This window comes from Melozone crissalis, unplaced genomic scaffold, assembly GCF_028551555.1.
Source record: "Melozone crissalis strain CALT ecotype California unplaced genomic scaffold, PUWL_Pcris_2 ptg000132l_1, whole genome shotgun sequence".
Lineage (NCBI taxonomy): Eukaryota > Metazoa > Chordata > Aves > Passeriformes > Passerellidae > Melozone > Melozone crissalis.
This window is the reverse complement of record NW_026535905.1, coordinates 1,892,649-1,909,906: the sequence shown is the minus strand read 5'-3', so window position 1 is coordinate 1,909,906 and position 17,258 is coordinate 1,892,649. Positions and strand designations below refer to the sequence as shown.

At 46.1% G+C, this 17,258-nt stretch overlaps 1 protein-coding gene across 1 annotated transcript in view; it reads left to right on the top strand.

Annotated features, from left to right (window-relative positions):
- Positions 1–9,049: 9,049 nt before the first annotated feature.
- Positions 9,050–17,258, top strand: part of REEP1 (receptor accessory protein 1) — a 67,275-nt gene continuing 59,066 nt past the window's right edge. The window contains exon 1 of the mRNA XM_054293216.1: positions 9,050–9,111. Coding sequence (XP_054149191.1) covers positions 9,080–9,111 — 32 coding nt within the window. The 5' untranslated portion in view covers positions 9,050–9,079. The remainder of the gene's footprint in view (positions 9,112–17,258) is intronic.

The window sequence follows — 17,258 nt, the reverse complement described above, 5'->3', positions numbered from 1 at the left end:
CATACACTCTCTGTCCATGGTGAATATGTTCCAGGCTACTTGATCATTGCAGTTAGATTAACAAAGGATATTACAGGGATTAACTCTTAAGTAGTGGCTGCAGCTGCCCACCATGTGTGTTCAATATACCCAAAGCCAAGGTTTGAAATCCTCTTGCCTATAGGAAATAGAAGGAATGCACTTGACTTTTGCAGAACCAGTTTTCCACCCAAAAGAGCAACATCTTGACCTGAGAGGTTGTAAGACAACCTGTTGCTCTGATAGCTGCTGTGCTGCTGGCACCAGTGCAGAGACAGCTTCAGATCTCTGCCCACCACACCAGTTTTACAAAGCTGTTGAAAGGGTAAAACTGTCTCATTTTTCACTGCACTGTAACAGGTGTGTTACAGGTCACACTTTCTGCTACAGGTCACAAATTCATGTCTAGACTACTTCATAAAATATTATTGGAGATGAGGTCCTCCCCAGTGTCATGCAGGCTCAAAGGTGGCCCTGCTTTGAGCTGAAATTTGGACACAATGGCCTCAGTGGGTTACCTGGAACTCAGTTGTTGTACAAAGCCAGGTGTAGCTCAGCAGCATGGAGCTTGGCATGAGTTGAAAATCATCCCCAGGGCTCCTGAGGACAGTCCCGTGTCTGTGTTACTGCAGCAACACCTTCATCAGCAGCACCCTGGGTGGTGTCAGGGTAGCTCTGGGAGCACTGTGTGATGTGCTGGCACACTTCCCTTGGGATGGAGATGCACCTTCACTGCTCTTGGTCACTGGCTCTGTTTGGCCATTTCATTTCAGTGGCACTTGGGGAATCTCTGGGCTCTTAGAGATCTGGAAAGTATTCTCAACAGAGGATGGCTGGGCTGGTGTCTGAGGGAGAGGAGAGCACAGAAATCACTGCATCTCCTGCATGCATTGCAATTATGAGCCTCTTACTGGAGTATGGAGGGAGAACATGTATTTGTAAATGCTTTGTTCAGCACTTTGAGAGGTTGGGACTTGCAGTTTTCTGGCTGGAGATTGCTATGGAAAATGGAGGTTGAGCACAAATGCTATTTTAAAATTATTATGAAGATGCTGATTTTTTAACAGTTTTCTGTTATGTTTTTTTCTCTTTGTTAGAGTACATTGTGATATTGAAGTCTAGACTGCTAGGAGTCTAAATTTCAATTTCAGGTGTAGCCTTTTCAAATTTTGTGCTAAGCAGATGTAGTGGATCACTAATTGTGGGGAAAAACTACTATTGCTTTCCTCAGTCAGGCATGCATGGTTCAGAAACGTGTTAGAATCCTTTCAGTGGCCATATGAAGTGTTGGGAGCTCTCTGTTTGCATTGCCCACAGCTCTCACTTTGACCTCTGTGAGCTGTAGGCAGGTACCAAGCCAAGGAACCATTATCTGGTGGCATTAAAGTGAGATATTGTGGGGCTTTAGAGGGGAGTAAAGTTTATAGGGATGGGGGGGCTCTATAAATAGCCTGTAGAAGGTAACTTGAAAACTCTTATCACAATGGATGAAGTTTTTCTTTGTCTACTTTTTTTTGTTTTGTTTTTTAAGCCTCTAATTGTTTGGTTTGGATCCTGGGATTTTTTTCTGTTTCCATTTTGGAACGTAGCCCTTTTTGTCCCAGGGATGACAATTAATTCTTCTTCCTACTGCCACATAATGAGAGAGAGAGAGAGAGAAGCAGGATGATGCTGCAAGTTTTTCATGTATCCTGACTGCAGAGAAAAAATTCAGTTATATAACTTGTCCATGAAAAGAGGCCTCTTTTCCCTATCATCCTTTTTACTTTTTCCAGAATGGAATAAAACTGAAAGTAGCTTGGTGTGGTGGAATTTCATGTTCATGAATATACAGCGTGTGAGAGTCTTACAGTGTAAGAGATTATTTCTCTTTGCATTTATAACTGAGGACAAAACAGTTAAGAGGCAGTGAGTGATTTCCACACCTTGACAGGAGCAGAGCAGGGCACACATGGGGGATGCAGGTGTGTTCTGGTGCATGGGAGGAAGAGAAGAATCCTGGCAGAAGTCTGAGAAAGGCCCTGGAGAGAGGAGAGCACTCGCAGTGAGGTTGCTGCTCGCCTGCCAGTGCCTTGAGCAGCTCCCATGGGAAGGAGCTTTGCCAGCTGTGCCAGGGCAGCTCGTTCCCATCTGCCTCCCTCAGGGCTCCACACAGAATTGAAACCATGTCCTGGATTGTGCTGGGATTTAAACCGATCCAGAAGGTCAATAGCAGCCCTCTGGTAAAACTTACCACGAAGTAGTATTTATACAGTTGTTAAAACAGGTTTTTATGCTGCCATATTAGCCTAGTAATTGCTTGGGGGGTTTCATCTATGTGCAGGATGCTGCTAAACAGAGCAGTGCTTGGGATACCAAATTAATTGGTTAAAGGTAGTTCAGCAAGGGGTGGTGAGAAGCCCACTTTGCTTTCCTCTCTTGCTGCCTTCAGCTCTTTTATTACACCAGTCTGTGAAGACATTCTCTAGAAACTGCAAAGACCCATCTGCAGCATTCTCCTGACATGATTAGGGCTATGGACAGCCTCCTGCACATTCCTCCTGTTTCCTTGAAGGAAACCTCTCTTTGCTCATCAGAGGGGCCCCTTTTGTTATTTACAGCCCCTTGTTATCATTTGCACTCCTGTTTGCACCCATTGGCGGCCCAGTGAAGCCTCAAGGCCGTGCACTGACCGTATTTCTCTCAATATCTCTCTTGAGCAAACCTCATGTTCACACTGGCACTTCATTGCCTGCCTCCTTTAAGGTCAAGAACATGGTCAAGTCATCCTTCAGCACATTCACTATTGTTACCATTGTTAAACACTGCACAGTAATAAAATTCAGAATAATCCATCCTTCCAGAGCAGGAATGTGAGGGCTGACCCACTGGATCCAACCAAAGCTCTGCACATCTCAGTATCTCCTTCCTGAGGTAGCTGATAACAAGGGCCCAGAGCAAATTTGAAGAGAAACCTTCTCTAGTTTTGACTCAGTGTGTATCATCCCCAGAAGCTTGCCATGGCCATTAAATGTCCTGTTTTAAAGCTAAGATAGGCTTGGTTTCACACTGGTTTCAAGTTTTGACAGAATGCCTTACTATTCAAAGTCACAATTGAAGGGTTTTGGGGGTAGTTTGTGTTGTTGTTGTTGTTGTTTGGGGTGGTTTTTTTGCTTATATGTGTGTGGGGAGAGGGGTTTATTGAACTGTTTGCATTCTTTTTACATTTCAGTTGTTCACTGTCCATAGCAGGGTGTTTAGGATGTAAACAGTAACAAATAGCAGCTAACAAGGAGCAAGGAATCTAACCTGAGTGTCAGAAGTAGTGTAATAACAGTGGTAATTTATGAATGTCTTTATTGGCTTTTAAGCTTGAAAAAGTAATTCCCAATCTAAAATACTCTTTCATCAATTTATAAAATGCTGTAAATCAAGCATTTTCTTGGTTCCTTATGTGTCCCTTTTATCTCAGGATATTCTATGATTCTAGGTTCTGATCAGTATAATGGAAAACATGCTGAGCTAGGATGATTTCTCACGGAGCTGGAGGGTCTGCAGATACCTCAGAGCCACTAATGAGTTAATATAAAACACATGGATTTATTCCAAGGCAGAGGAAGCATCTTGTAGCATGTGAGTTACATGTAGCAGGACAAAGCTACAGAAAAGGAAAGTAAAGAACAGACTTCTCAGAAGACACTTTTGATGTACAACCTGAGGTATTCAGAGCTCAATATCTCAGATACTGAGTATCAGTGGCTGAGGTCTGTGCTGCAGAGTTTTATATTTGTTTATATTTGGATAACTGGGGCTAAGCCCTCTTATTTTGTTTACCTAAAGCCAAATGATACACTCAGACACGCTGGTCTCCAAGTTTTCCCCAAGCTCTGGTAGTGAGTCACTGAAATCAGGAGTGTTTCTCAGAAATTGCAATTCCCAGTGCAAATGCCAGACCACACCCCCACTTTTGAGACAAAATAGGCATTTCTTAATCTCTCCTTGCTAATGGCCATAGCTCTGAAGCAGTTAATTCAATAATAAAGATGAAAATAGCAGCCAGGAAATGCTGAGTGTCTCCCCATGCTGTAACAATTCTCCCCCATGGGTAGAATTAACCTTTTCCTGTCTACTCCATATTTGTTAGTAAAGCTGTCATTTCAGAAAGGGGCATTTTTCATTACTGTGTTCAGGAGCTGCATTCTTCTTGGATTTTTGTTCTAATTGTCCGTGTCACCTCATTAGGTCTTCATTTATTTTGCTTTGCTTCTCAAGTAGAAATCAGGAGATAAATGCAAGGAATCACCCATTCTATTCCAGTGAGTGGAACACCAAATATTTATGTTTATAATTATAACACCAAATATTCAGCCTTTCAAGAGGCTGAATATATTTATCTCTCTGTGTGTGTGTGTGCATTCCTTGATGGGATGCAGACTATTTATTCCTGATGAAACTATCTTTCTTCTCCTGATACTTTTTAGGTGCTGTAACAACACCGCATGATACATGTGTGCACTATGGTTATGTGTAGTTTATTTATTTCTTATTTTAATTTTTGGTTTTGCCACGTGAACTGCAGCACCCGACTCTCACAGATTTTCTGTCTGATATGTTTCTCTATTCCTGGCTCCGTTTCTTGGCTGGGTTGCCTGCACTTCAGCTGTTCTCAAATGCCTCTGGTGTAGGTTTGATTCATTGGAGGACGCAGGAGTTGTGTGCACTTGCTGCTTGCTGACCTTTTCTGGGTTTGGTAGCAGAGCCCCGTGCATGTATGTCAGTGACGCTTTTGTTCTGAGAAGCTTGGCAGTTGTTGTTCAGCTGTGAGGCAGAGATCCCCTTTCCCTGAGAGGAATGACTGATTATAGCAGAGCTCTTGGGGGGTCTGACTTTTCCGTGGCTGTGAACTTCTTGGAAAAAGTAGTTGCTGGGGGAAGACTCCATAGTATTTACAGCAAGGGTGGTGGCTCTGCCTTCAGTAACAAAGCTGATTTGTTTTATAATTTGGGAAGAAGAAATCAGACCATCTAATGGTGCAATCTGGACAGGATTTTCCACTGCCAAACCTTCTACTGCTAAAGCAGTTCCAAAATGTTCCATGAGCATTGGATGGCATTCCTGCTGAGCTGGCTGTATAAATTAATTTATATCTGCTCCTACACTTTAACTCTTCTGTTTTTTGGGAGTATTTTTGTTTGTTCAGTTTGGTTTCATTTTTTATAGACTGGATGGGGTGGTTTTACAGCAAAGGGACGACTTTCTTCAAGCAAAGCCTCTTTCCAGGATGCTTGGGATGCCACATGCAGAGCTCATAGGCACAGAGCTCTTCACTTGATGGCATGCCATGCCTTTTGATGGCTTTCACTTTGGGGAAGATTTTTGTCTTTTTCTTTTTTTTTTTTTAAGTCTCCATGCCATGTCCCTCATATCTTCCCCTCCAAGTTGTGTCTTCCTCCGTGACTTTTCCCTCTGCTTTTGCAACATCTGTCAGCTTAGTTTTGGCATGTTTTGGTCCTTTGCACTGCAGCGCATTTCCTCACAGACCATTTTTCGAATTCACTAACTCTCCCGATTTTCTAGGATATTTTTTGTTTTTTTTTTTTTTTTAAATTGCGTTTCATTTGATCCTATCTCCTTTCCAATGCCTTTGTAAGCCTTTCTTTTCGGGTTCGCAAGAGTGTGACTTGTCCTGAGACACAGCCCATGAGGAGTAGGTAGGGGGCATTGTCACCCTTCCACTGCTGGCTCAGTGGAGCTGAATGTCTTTCCCTCACCCTCTGTTTACCAAACAGCTGTTTCAGTAAAGCTCCCTGCATTTCCTTAGGTTTGCAGTCACCGGACTGCCTTGTTAACTATCTGTGTACATTTGAGGCTTAAGATCAGTCATCGGGTAATGGTCGTGCCAGTTGTGTACAAAGCAGCAGCACAACAAGGGTCCATGTCCTGCTTACCCCTCTCAGAGATTGCTGCCAGCCAGAACAAAAAATAAAATCTTCTAACATTTTTGAGGTTTGCTGCCCAGAAAAGAGCAGTGGTAACTGACAGGAGCTGCAGGGAACATGGTGAGCTGGAGGAGGCAAGAGTGAAAGAAGTTGGTTACTCACACTTACATGAGTTAACAATTAGGAGTCAACAAATACTAACCACAAGCCTAAGAAGCAGGATTCGCCTTAGCCCTGTCAAGATAAGAGAAGCAGAATGCACCTTGGCAAGATAAGACAAACGAAACCTATTGTCAGCAGAAAACGCTGGGCCGGCCAGTGAAGGACTGTGCATGCTTCAGAAAGGAAGGTGAAAAGGGCAGAGTGAGGAAGACTGCCAGCCTTCATCGGAACGATCCCCGAGGAAGACTCACTTGGAGCCTTCCTACCAGAGTACACTGCACTTGTGTGTTACATACGCTAAGGCTGTTAGTGATTTCTGAGAAGTAATTTGTATAAGCACTCCTATCCCAAGGAATGTAATGAATATGCATGAAATTTAACCATAAATTGTGCTGTGTAAAAGGGCTGGATGTACTTATTAGAAGGAGTGATCCCCCAAATACCCTCCTCACTGAGTTGCTCTCTGAAATTGCTCTTAGCTCAACGTTGGAGGGAATCAAGGGGACACGAGGCTGAGTTGTGATTTGAGCACTAAAATGTTTTGCTGCAGCTTTGGGTGTTGCCCTCTGTGTTATCTGAGTTTATGATCCAATATCTTCTCTCGTCGGTCCAGGAAACATGCAGCAAGTACTGAGTGGCAAGTTTTATGTACTTTGGTGATAACACAAATATTCTTGCAGAGAGATCTGTGCCTTGTACTTGATAATATCCCATCATTAATTGTAACAATGTTGTGAATCGTCTGCCAACGTGCAGTCTAAAAGCTCGCACCAAATAATCCTGACACAGGAAAAATCTCGGATAACAGATCTCCAAGTACTTATTTGGCTACGATATACAAGCAAGACCGCCACAGGATGATTCACCGCTTTAAGAATTTGGGCTGGATGACCTAATGGCTTCTTTTGGAGAGAAGGCAGTTCTCACCGAGAGCAAGCACGCCTGCAGAGGACGGCTGATTTACACTCGCTTACTGCAGCGCACCGCGCAGCGCTGCCTTTGCGGTGCCTGTCCGTGCTGGCTGGAGCGATGCTGCCACTCTGGACCCTTGGAGTCCCTGGGGAAGGAGTGTGCGGTGTCCCCATACCTGCGGCTGCGGCTCGCAGCCCCGCTGTACCCCAGGATTGCGGGGGTGCCGGGTCCCGGTCACAGCGCGGGCTGCAAGTTCCCCCTGCTGGAGGCACCGACCCACTGCGGCCAGCGCAGCGCTCGCCTCCCCCGAATTTAATTGCTAGGGGTGCTGAGCTCTAATAACTTTAGTTACGTGTCTCTGTGCCTGCAGCTTTACCTGGAGGCTGTGAGTTGTTGGTCTGTCTGTCTGTCCCTCGGCGTATTGGTTTTCTGGGGAGCAGATCCAGAGAGCCAACATGAGAAAAGGTGTGGTGGGATAGAATGTAAGAAAATAAAGATAGTGCAGAAGGTGATCTCACACCTGAGGAGTTGCAGCTGTGCTAATCACCAAAGATTAGGAACAGGCCTGCCCTTAACAGGCCACAGCTGTGTCCAATGGGGATGAGTGCTATAAAAGAGTGGGTTAGTTGGGTGAGGGGAGTTGGAGTTTTGTTGGTTGTGCTGTGAGGAGCTTCTCATGAGAAATCACCGAGAAGATATGGGAACTTTGCAATAAAATGACAACAAAAAGGTGATTCTATTATGGAGAAATTTTCATCTAAGCAGAGGAAAGGTGAGCTGTAAGGTCAGGTTGGATGGGGCTCTGAGCAACCTGGTATAGTGGGAGGTGTTCTTGCCCCTGGCAGGGAGTTGGAATGAGATGACTTTTAAGTTCTCTTTCAACCAAACTGTTCTGGATACTGTGGACAGGGCTGTGAGGATGTCTGTGGTGACCTGGGACTGGGGAAGTCTGTGATCAGCTCCTAGAGCTGCTGCCTCTGGTTTGAAATGTTTAGTCTCTCCTTGCAGGAGTTCTTCCCAGGTTACTTGCAGTACATGAGAGATTTTCAGCATCTTTCAGCCCTGCTGTCTCACAATGATGGGGTCACTTTGCTGCAGCTGCCCAGTCTTCAGAAAGAGCACTGTGGTGTGGAGGTGAGGATCCTGCACCCAGGGACAGGGGTGGCCAGAGCCCTGGACCTAGTGTCACAAACAGGCCAGCTGCTCCACAGCCCTGGGCCTAATGCCACAAGCAGGCCAGCTGCTCCATAGAGCAACCTCCAAGTAAAGCTTGGGGCAGCTCTGGTGGCAAGCTTGAGATCTCAGGATTACTACAAGACAAAACCTCATCATTAATTGCCATGGGCTTGTGTGTTTCCAGTAGAAGGGGAACACCAAAGCAGGGGAGATGATTTTGGGCAATCTAACCACATTTCCCATGTGTCAGTGAAAGAAAGGAATAGAACCTAAAGGACACTTAGAGACCAACCTGCAGGTCAAACCAACATATGTTGTTTTGTGTGTGGGCAGCTGTTCCTCGTGGAAATTGGACTTTGAGAGATCCGTGAGATCTGCTAATGACAAGTGATGTTGAGGAGCGATTCCTGCTTGATGGGAATTTACCTGGATCCTGCGGCCAGCACCCTTGTGCCTGGACACTTTGGGGCGTGGGGAGAACCGGGGAAACCCCTCTCTTTCTATGGACCCCGAGCCTTAGCTCTGCCATTCCTTTGATGTGAACAGTCCCTTGGGTTTCCTTGGTGTCCTGCTCGGCCGCGGCGCTCCAGAAGCGGCTGGGGCGGGGACCCCTTCCGCACGCCAGAGCTCCCTCTGGGGAATCCGGGCAGCTTGGGGGGCTCCTCCTGCTCCTCCTCCCGCGGGGGGCGGCTGCGGGCCCTGCCCAGAGTGGGCGGCCGGGCCGGGCTGCGCGTTGGCTGCGGGCGGCGCCGCCAGTGAGGCTGCGCTGAGGCTGCGGGGCCGGATGGCCGAGCCGCCCGCCCCGCGCACTCGGGCGGCGGCCGGCAGCGGGCGAGCACGGCGGGCGGGCCCTGGGCGCCGGGAGAGCCGGCCCTGCGGCACACGGCAGCGCCATGGTCTCATGGATCATCTCCCGGCTCGTGGTGTGAGTAGCTGCGCTCGGCACCTGCGGCGTGCTGTGTCCCCGCGTGTGTGTGCGCGGCGCCCGTCCCGCCGGCCCTGCCTGGGTGCTGGGCTAAATTTAGCGGGGTGTTGTCGGGGCCGGGGCGCTTGGCTGCCCGGAGGGTGAGGCAGGAGGTAGGTGGGTCAGGTGGGATTTTCCAGCATGAGAAAATCACCGGGAGGGGTGGAGGGTAAAGCGGCGCCGCGCTGTGCAGCGCAAGGTGACAGCGGAGAGAGAGAGCGGGTGACATCGGCCGGAGGGGCAATGGAGCATCCACGGGTGGGAAAATCGACACGGATTTGTTACCGGGCTCGGGGGTTCCGAGGGGCAATGGAGCATCCACGGGTGGGAGAATGGACACCGATCTGTCTCGGTGCTTTGTTACCGGGCTCGCGGGTTCCCGAGGGGCAATGGAGCATCCACGGGTGGGCGAATGGACACGGATTTGTCTCGGTGCTTTGTTACGGGCTCAAGGTCTGGAGGGGCAATGGAGCATCCACGGGTGGGCGAATGGACACGGATTTGTCTCGGTGCTTTGTTACCGGGCTGGGGGTTCGCGAGGGGGCGTGGGAGAGGCGGCCGCGGGGTCTCCCAGCCGCCGCCGCCGCTTTCTTCTGTGTGTTTCGCGAAATAAATATCAAATATTCCTTTCCTCTTTGCAACTGGCCGCCCATCCCCTCAAAAGGCGATCTCGCTCTCCCTTTAACCTGTTAGTCCGGGAGAAGAAGCGTGAGGCTCTTTGCGTTCCTCCTGCAGCTTTTCCATGGCTGAAACTGCTCTAGGTGGGAATAGATGTAAAAATTCCCTGGAAATTCTTCCCAGGCTACAGGGGGAAGCGGAGCAAGCCCGAGGTGTATGTTTATCTGCCCCGTCTAAGGAGAGGTTTAGAGAGAAAAAGGCGTTTTGGATGTAATTTGGAAAATTCCTGGAGGAGGGCGATTACAGTCTTAAGGTGGGGCAGCAGGATGGCTGATCTCCCTCTGGAAATGTGGCTGGGGAAGGCTGATAAATGGCATCAGGTGAATCATTTGCCAGTTTCCTCCATCATACACATACAGGTGCCTCTCCTGATATCTGTTGTGCTCTTAAGTTATTTTAGAGCGTCTACGAGGGCCTGTCACTTTCTTTGTCTGAAAGAAACGTGCCATGATGTTGCACCATCAGCATGTTTCCAGAAAAGCATTTCCAAGGTCTCTTTTGCCATAAGATGAAATATCAGAAGGAAAGCTCACCTTCATCTTAGTTATGTCTCTGCATCAGTAAGACATTGAGTGTCAGATGTGAAGATTTTAGGGGGCTCTGGAGTTGAATTTAGCCCCTGGAGGTCTGACGTCTGGATTCAGCTGCAGCTAGCCATTATTTGGCTTGCACTTCATTCTGGGAAAGTGTGTTAAATATTTAAAAGATTTAATCTGAACAGTATAACCGTGCAGATATCTCTGCCAGCAATGTGAGCTGTAGCATGTATTGTCTAAGGCAGCTTTTCTTTCTTCTCTACTAGAGTAATTTCCACTTTGAAAAACCCCACATCATCGTGTAACCCAGCTAATCCTCAAGAACAAAGAACATCTACACAGAGATGGGAGTTTAACTTGTCTGAGCACATGCACATCTACACAGATGATTTCATTTAAGACACATGGGCTGGGTGAAACTCTGCTAGGGGCAGGACCTGGAGCAGTTGACCAGTCAGGTAATTAATTAGCTGAGCACACAGACCTGCCTGTTCTCTTCAGTGTTATCTGAGTAACATGTCACAGCATGGACTCAGCTGTGCACAGGGCAGTACCAGTTATTTGTTATGCTGCATTTTCAGTAGAAAATAATGAATATGCAGTGCAAATATTAATTATTTAATAGTCATAGTAATAAGTAAGAATTTTGCAAGGAAACCTACAGCAAGCCAAGCTTGGTCACCACTTTTCTTTCCACTGCTGAGTGTACATCCATCCTTTAAGAATAGTACCCAGAAGTGCTGGTTTGTTATGATCTCAGTGAGAAACTTGGACTCTTTAGACTATTGCTTAAAACACAATTTGCTAGAGGTAGCATTGCATAAAAAAGAGGAGAGTATAAATAATCTTACATTCCATCAGATCCCAGAAACCCTGAGCTGTCTGACATGGAGGAGCCCTCCAGCCTGACGCAGCACACCATGCAGATCTGTCTGTGCAAATGTTCCCTTACACTTTGATCTTTTCAACTCTCAGAGCCTTTTCTTTTTATTTCTAAAGACATTTCCATTCCTCTCTCCTACTGCCAGATGAAAAGGGTGTTCACAGGAGAGCTTGTTGCTACACTTAGGTGAAAACAAAGATGGACAGGTGACGAACAAGTTTCTCCTGCATCCAGGAGGAATGTGCATCCCACCACAGCCAGGATCCCCCTGCAGCACAGCACAGACCATCCAGAGTAACTGGGAGTTGGATCCCTGACTCCTTGGTGTACAGGAGGTCTTCACATTAGGATCAGGGCAAAGATTTAATCTATTTAATCCAGTTTCCCCACCTCATTATGCATCACTGGTTGATCCATCAGTACAGATAGCTGTGCTTAAGTAGAATGGCCACCTGGTTGGGCTTTTTTCCCCTCTGCTTGTGCCTGTGTAGTTGTTTTTTCATTACATCTTATTAACTGATAAGGATTATGAAGAAAGTGGTGTGGTTTAGTCACACTGTGAGTGTTGACTTGTGCTCTTATGACTTCTGATCTCCACAGGGGCTATGTCTGATATGACTCAGCTAACAGAAAGGGCTTTAGACAAAAGCAAGCCTTTGCTTCCTTTGCTTTGTCTCTTTGGTGCTTTGCTGCTTCCACTGTCTCTGATTTGGTTGTTACTGGTTCCGTCCTGGCAGTTTCTATTTCCAAAACATTGCTGAAGGAGAAGAACCTGTAGCACTTCTCACCTTTTTCAGCAGGAAGCCAGGCAGCTCACCCAACCTTCTCTTACCTCATTTCACCTTTGGTGTTTGGGCTTTGTGTCCAGAGTGCTGGCTGGTTCTGTTCTGCCTGCAGAGCTGTGTGCTGGGGACCCTCAGGAGAGAAATGACACCTTCAGAGCAGCATCTCTGCCATAGCTGTGTGTTAAAGTCAAGGATATTGCATTCAGGATCTGCCCTAGGTACTGTACAAATGTGAAACAAAAAGATAATTGTGTCCCTGGATGTTTTTTCCTCTAACAGCTCAATTCTCATCCTCCTGTGGTGCTATTCCAGGTAGCTTTTTCACTCATCTTAGTGAGAACAAAATCAGGATATTTCTTTTCTCATGGCAGTGGATTACAGATGACTTTTCCGCCAAGGGACGCCTGTGATCTCTGGAATTGGAATTATTGCATCTTGGAGTGACTTGTTCCCGTGTCTCTCACAGTAACTGGAGTGGGATAACATCATTTTTTGTGGGTTAATTACAGCCTTTTTTGATTCTTCATCTCTGGGTGCATCTCAAAGGACATCCGGGAGCACCTGTAACTCAGTTTCCTCGTCTGTGAAGTGCAATGAACTCTTGTGAATTTATCTTCCCTGAGGCAGACCAGAAGGGATCATTGGTCTGTCTTAGCAACTGCAGGTTATTGTTCTTAATTTCAAAGGAGATTCAATTTCCCTTAAAAGGCAGAGGCCTCTCTAGGAGAAGGACTTGGGATCTTTCTTTGTAATTGCAGACCAGTTCAGCTGCAGTGCACAGCACTGGCAATGCTGGACAGCCACCTTTGGCTGTTATCTGGAGGCCCTTTGAAGTTAAAAGTGATGTATATAAAAACAGCCTGTTGTATTGGCATGGGACTCCTGTCCTTGCTCAGAAACCTGAGACTTGGTTTATGTGCTTGGGATCACACAGAACAGAAATAAAGGGTTTTAACTCCCATTCTGAAAGTTAGACACATCACACTGCCTGTTGGAAGATTTTCAATCTGGAACACGTGGCAGAGGAAGGAAATGTCAGTAGAAACAAAGCTGGGTTAGACAGGTTATCAGTAGATGATATGATGCTATGTGATGACTTAGGAGTTTGAATTGCTCCTGTGAGAAGCTTAGAAGTGCATTGCAAATTAATATAAAATGGTTGAATATGTTCTTCATGGTGAAAAATCACAGCTTTAATTATGCTTTTTTGGCCTGCATTTATTTTCTTTTAAATCAAAATATCATCAATGGCCTCTCTGATCTCTTACGTTTTGATGTGAAGCAGAATGGCAGCTTTAGGTAAGTTCACTGGGAATTCCCATCCCTGTGTGCTGGCTGTCCCTGGAAGGAGTTGGAGTCTGAACAAAATCAAAGGGGAACCAAAGAATTCTTTAACCTGATGCATGAGATTTCCTTCCCTATCACAGTTTGTTAGCTTTCTCTTTCTTGGTTATTGTGATGCTGTTTTAGCAAGGCTGTGAGATTGGCCACCCCATCCTCATCTGGTGTCAATTCATAGTGCTACTGAGTCAGACATTGGTTTCATCTTTGTATTTGTAAAGAATTTCCATTTTAGAGAAACTGAGCAGGTCCTTCCTCCTCCCACTTTTCATGTGTATAGGAAGCCTGAAGAAATTTATGAATGAAACAAAACCTGAAAAGTCATATCATGGATATTATCTGAAGGTAGAAAATGATAACTTGTGTCTCTAAGAGACAGCATCCACTCAAGCAGGCAGGGACTGCTCTCATAAAAGCAGAGCACAGCTTCAAGCTCTTGGTTATTGACACATCAGCATTAGCATTTCAGCTGATGTTACCACTTGAGATATATCATGTATTGGTTATTGATACATCTGCATTTGCATTTTAGTTGACATGCATCGTGTATGTGAAGGTCTGTAGTATTCACATATTCTCTGAACAGAGAGAGACAATTCTCTCGCAGGATTTTCCTGAGAAGCTGTGGGAAAGCTCAGAGAAAACAATTCTTATCTCCACTGAGGTCCTTCACAGCCTGCTTTACTCGGTGCTGGCAGGTGACATGAGGGATTTGGGTGTTCATTGCTCTCTGCAGGCCTCACACCAGAGGTGTAAAATTATCTGAAAATACAGCAAAGGACCCAAAGTGCAGCGTGAGCTCCCAGCCAAGGCTGTGGGATGAGTTTGGGGTAGACTTTTCTTTGCTCTGGAGCTGGGAAGTGGGAAGGGCAGACCCCTGCCATACTCAAAGAGTTTACTGATAAATGTTACCTGTATAAACAGTGGTGTAATGCCTCCAAACCAGAGGCTGCAGGCTTGCCCTGCAGTGTGAAGGGCACACGGTCTCTGTGGCTGTTGATGTGCATCCTGCTGCAGCCTTTGGCTCTGCTGAGGGGGCAGAACCTGCTGGTGACAGTGACAGAGGAGCAGCCAGCGCAGGTGCGACATTTGCCGTGCCCTTGGTGTGAAATGTGACCGTGCGATCACGCTGCAGGGCACAGCAGGGGCTGACCCAGATCCTCCTGCCCGGCACAGATGTGCTGGGAATGCTCCTGGCCCCAGTGGGGAAGGTGTTCTGGTGTGCACATCACAGACCTGACTGCTTCTGCGAGGATGCTTTCCCAGCCTGGCAGCTATGGGATACAGCCAAGGGGCTTTGCCTTTGTACAGTATTTTGCCTTTTTGGGACCCTTTCCATTCGTTGTATTAAAGCTCTTTGAAGCATTAATTTAATGCTGTGTCATTAAAGAGATTTTTACTGCCATTGTACAGGTAAGACACACAGAGACCAAGTGATGTGTCCAGAATTCCACACGGTAGCAGGTAACATATTTCCTCCAAACCCCTTGCTCAATAAATTAATAAAAGGGAACTTGAGAAATGTGTGTGTGGCTTTTGTATGGGTTTTTGATGGTGTGAGAGGGATAGAGCAAAACTACAGACTTAAATAGATGCTACTGAGGCAGTCAAACAACCAAAGGCCAAAGTATTCTGAATCATGACCTGTTCCCTTTCAGATCCTCAGTGCTGTCCTTAGGGTAACAGTCAGCAGAAAGCAAGAGCCAGACTGCTTAATACAGACTACTAAATCAGGCATTAGACTGCCTAAAATTGGTTTGCTAATCACAGGAGGGAGATTTACATCCAAGGTACTTGAGCTGTGGTCAGCCAGTGTTTCAGCTCTAAACCAGAAACCCTTGTACAGACAGTTATGTCCTAACTGATTTAGATAGAAGATGCCACTTTTTACTCTTTTTTTATTTACAAGTTTTGTAATCTATTGAATTACAGTTTTGTAAAGCATTAACATTTCAACATTTTGCCAGTTTCATGTGAAACTCTTTATTTATCATCTGTCCCTAAGGAACAGTGGGATATAAAACAAGCTGTGTGTTTCTTTCAATGTTTGAATGGACAAATGATTAGGAAAGGTTGAGAAACATTTTCATGTGCTCTCAGTGCAGTTAACAGAGTGAGACTGGAGCTTCCATCAGGGGTTCTGTGTTGCATGGAGAGCTGTTGAGTCAAGGGGAGATGCTTGGTACAAATTCAATGAAGGAAAGCAACATACAATCACACCTCCAACTTCCTGAGCAGTTGGTTTTGAATCCTGAGCACTACATTTGTGTTTCTGCTTCCATGTCTCAGCAGGCAGAGCTGATACCTTGGCAACTTTCAGGCTGATCAGGCTAAAGGTGGATGGAGATCTGAGAGCTGCAGTAGTGTTAGCCAGTTTGGGTTGCTGCAGAACCTTTGTATGACAAAATTTCTTCTATGTCTTCATTAGGCAGCAAGGATCTGAGTCCAGATTCCCTTTTGTTGGCTTGTCCACTTGGGGCCACTCAGGTTTCAGGTAGGTCTTGTGAGGTCTAATGAAGGGATCCATCCATGTGATCAGGCTCATGTGGCAAAATCTCCCTTAGATCACCTCTGTGGTTGAAGTTAATCACATGCTGCTTTTTGCAGGGAAGGTCTCACATACTTTTGTTATCACTGGTATGCTACTTAGATTGCAAGCTCTTGTGGGCAGCAAATCCATTTAGTGTTTTTTATCTTACAACACCTAGACAGTGGGGGATAGTCTCTAGCTGGTTCTTCTAAGTTCTGTAGTAATAGAAAAATAAATAAGGTATGAATACATGCAATTCTGCATTCTAGGTAAGTCATTCTTGATCCTGTGCTCCTCAGTAATTTCTGTGTGACTCTTGCTGGTAAGGTGTTCATGCTCTGATTTGGCATTTTACATGCATGGAGTAAGACAGAATTTAAACTGATAAAATACAGGCAAAGCAGATGGGGAGCAGAGTGGTGAGAAAGAGCTAGAAGAAGTGACAAAATGAAGACTGTATTTTGTCTTTCCATGAGTTGTGTGCTTTTGAAGAGGATGGCTGAGGTAGCAGGACACACCTGCTCTGGGACTTGGGAAGGCACTCCAGGCCTGGAGCACCATGCCAGAGCTAAAAACATGGGTGGAACTTCCCAGGATTTGTACACAGAACCACTCCATCTTCTCAGTGAGCCTCAGAACAGGCCTAACTCCTGAGCAGAGAACCCTGCTGTTTGTTTCTTGCAGACAAGAAAGAGGAGAAGGGGAGGGCAAGGGATTTGAAGTGCTCTGGGTGGTAAAGCAGTGAACTGCAGGCTGTAAAAATGGTCACAGAGCCAGAAGCAGGGCAGGGGTGGCATCAAAGGAGAGAAGCTGCTTGTACAGTAAGTAGAGACGAAGAGCAAGGATTGTATTTCAGAAGGGACACACATTTATATGGAGGCAGAGGATTGGGTGTCAAGTTGGAGATTTGCTCTTGGCAGTGACAGGGGGACAACTGGTGCCGTGCTTAGGAAAGGCTGGTTTGTTTCTTCAGATGCTGCTTGCTGCATCCCTGGCTGCTCATGCACCAATTGCTGACAAATAAACATCCAGATTCAAAGAAGGAATCCATCAATTGGTCAGTAAAGCTGCAGCCTCTCTTTCCCCTTTCTCTCTCATGGAGCCAATAGTAATATTTTGCTTTCCAAAAATGGCAGATTTTACAGGAGAACAAAAGCAATATTGAAGAACCTATTTGCGAGGAGCTACAAAGAATGCCCCTCATGTCTGGAATGTTGTGCCTTTTTGGACAGATCCCAGGGATGCCAGGACCGTGTGTGTGCCTGCCTGTGAATTTACCAGGCAGTCCAGTGCTGTCAGCATTAATGAACACTTGCAGCTCCTACAGGAGAAACACTTCTGTTCTGTTGAGTTCA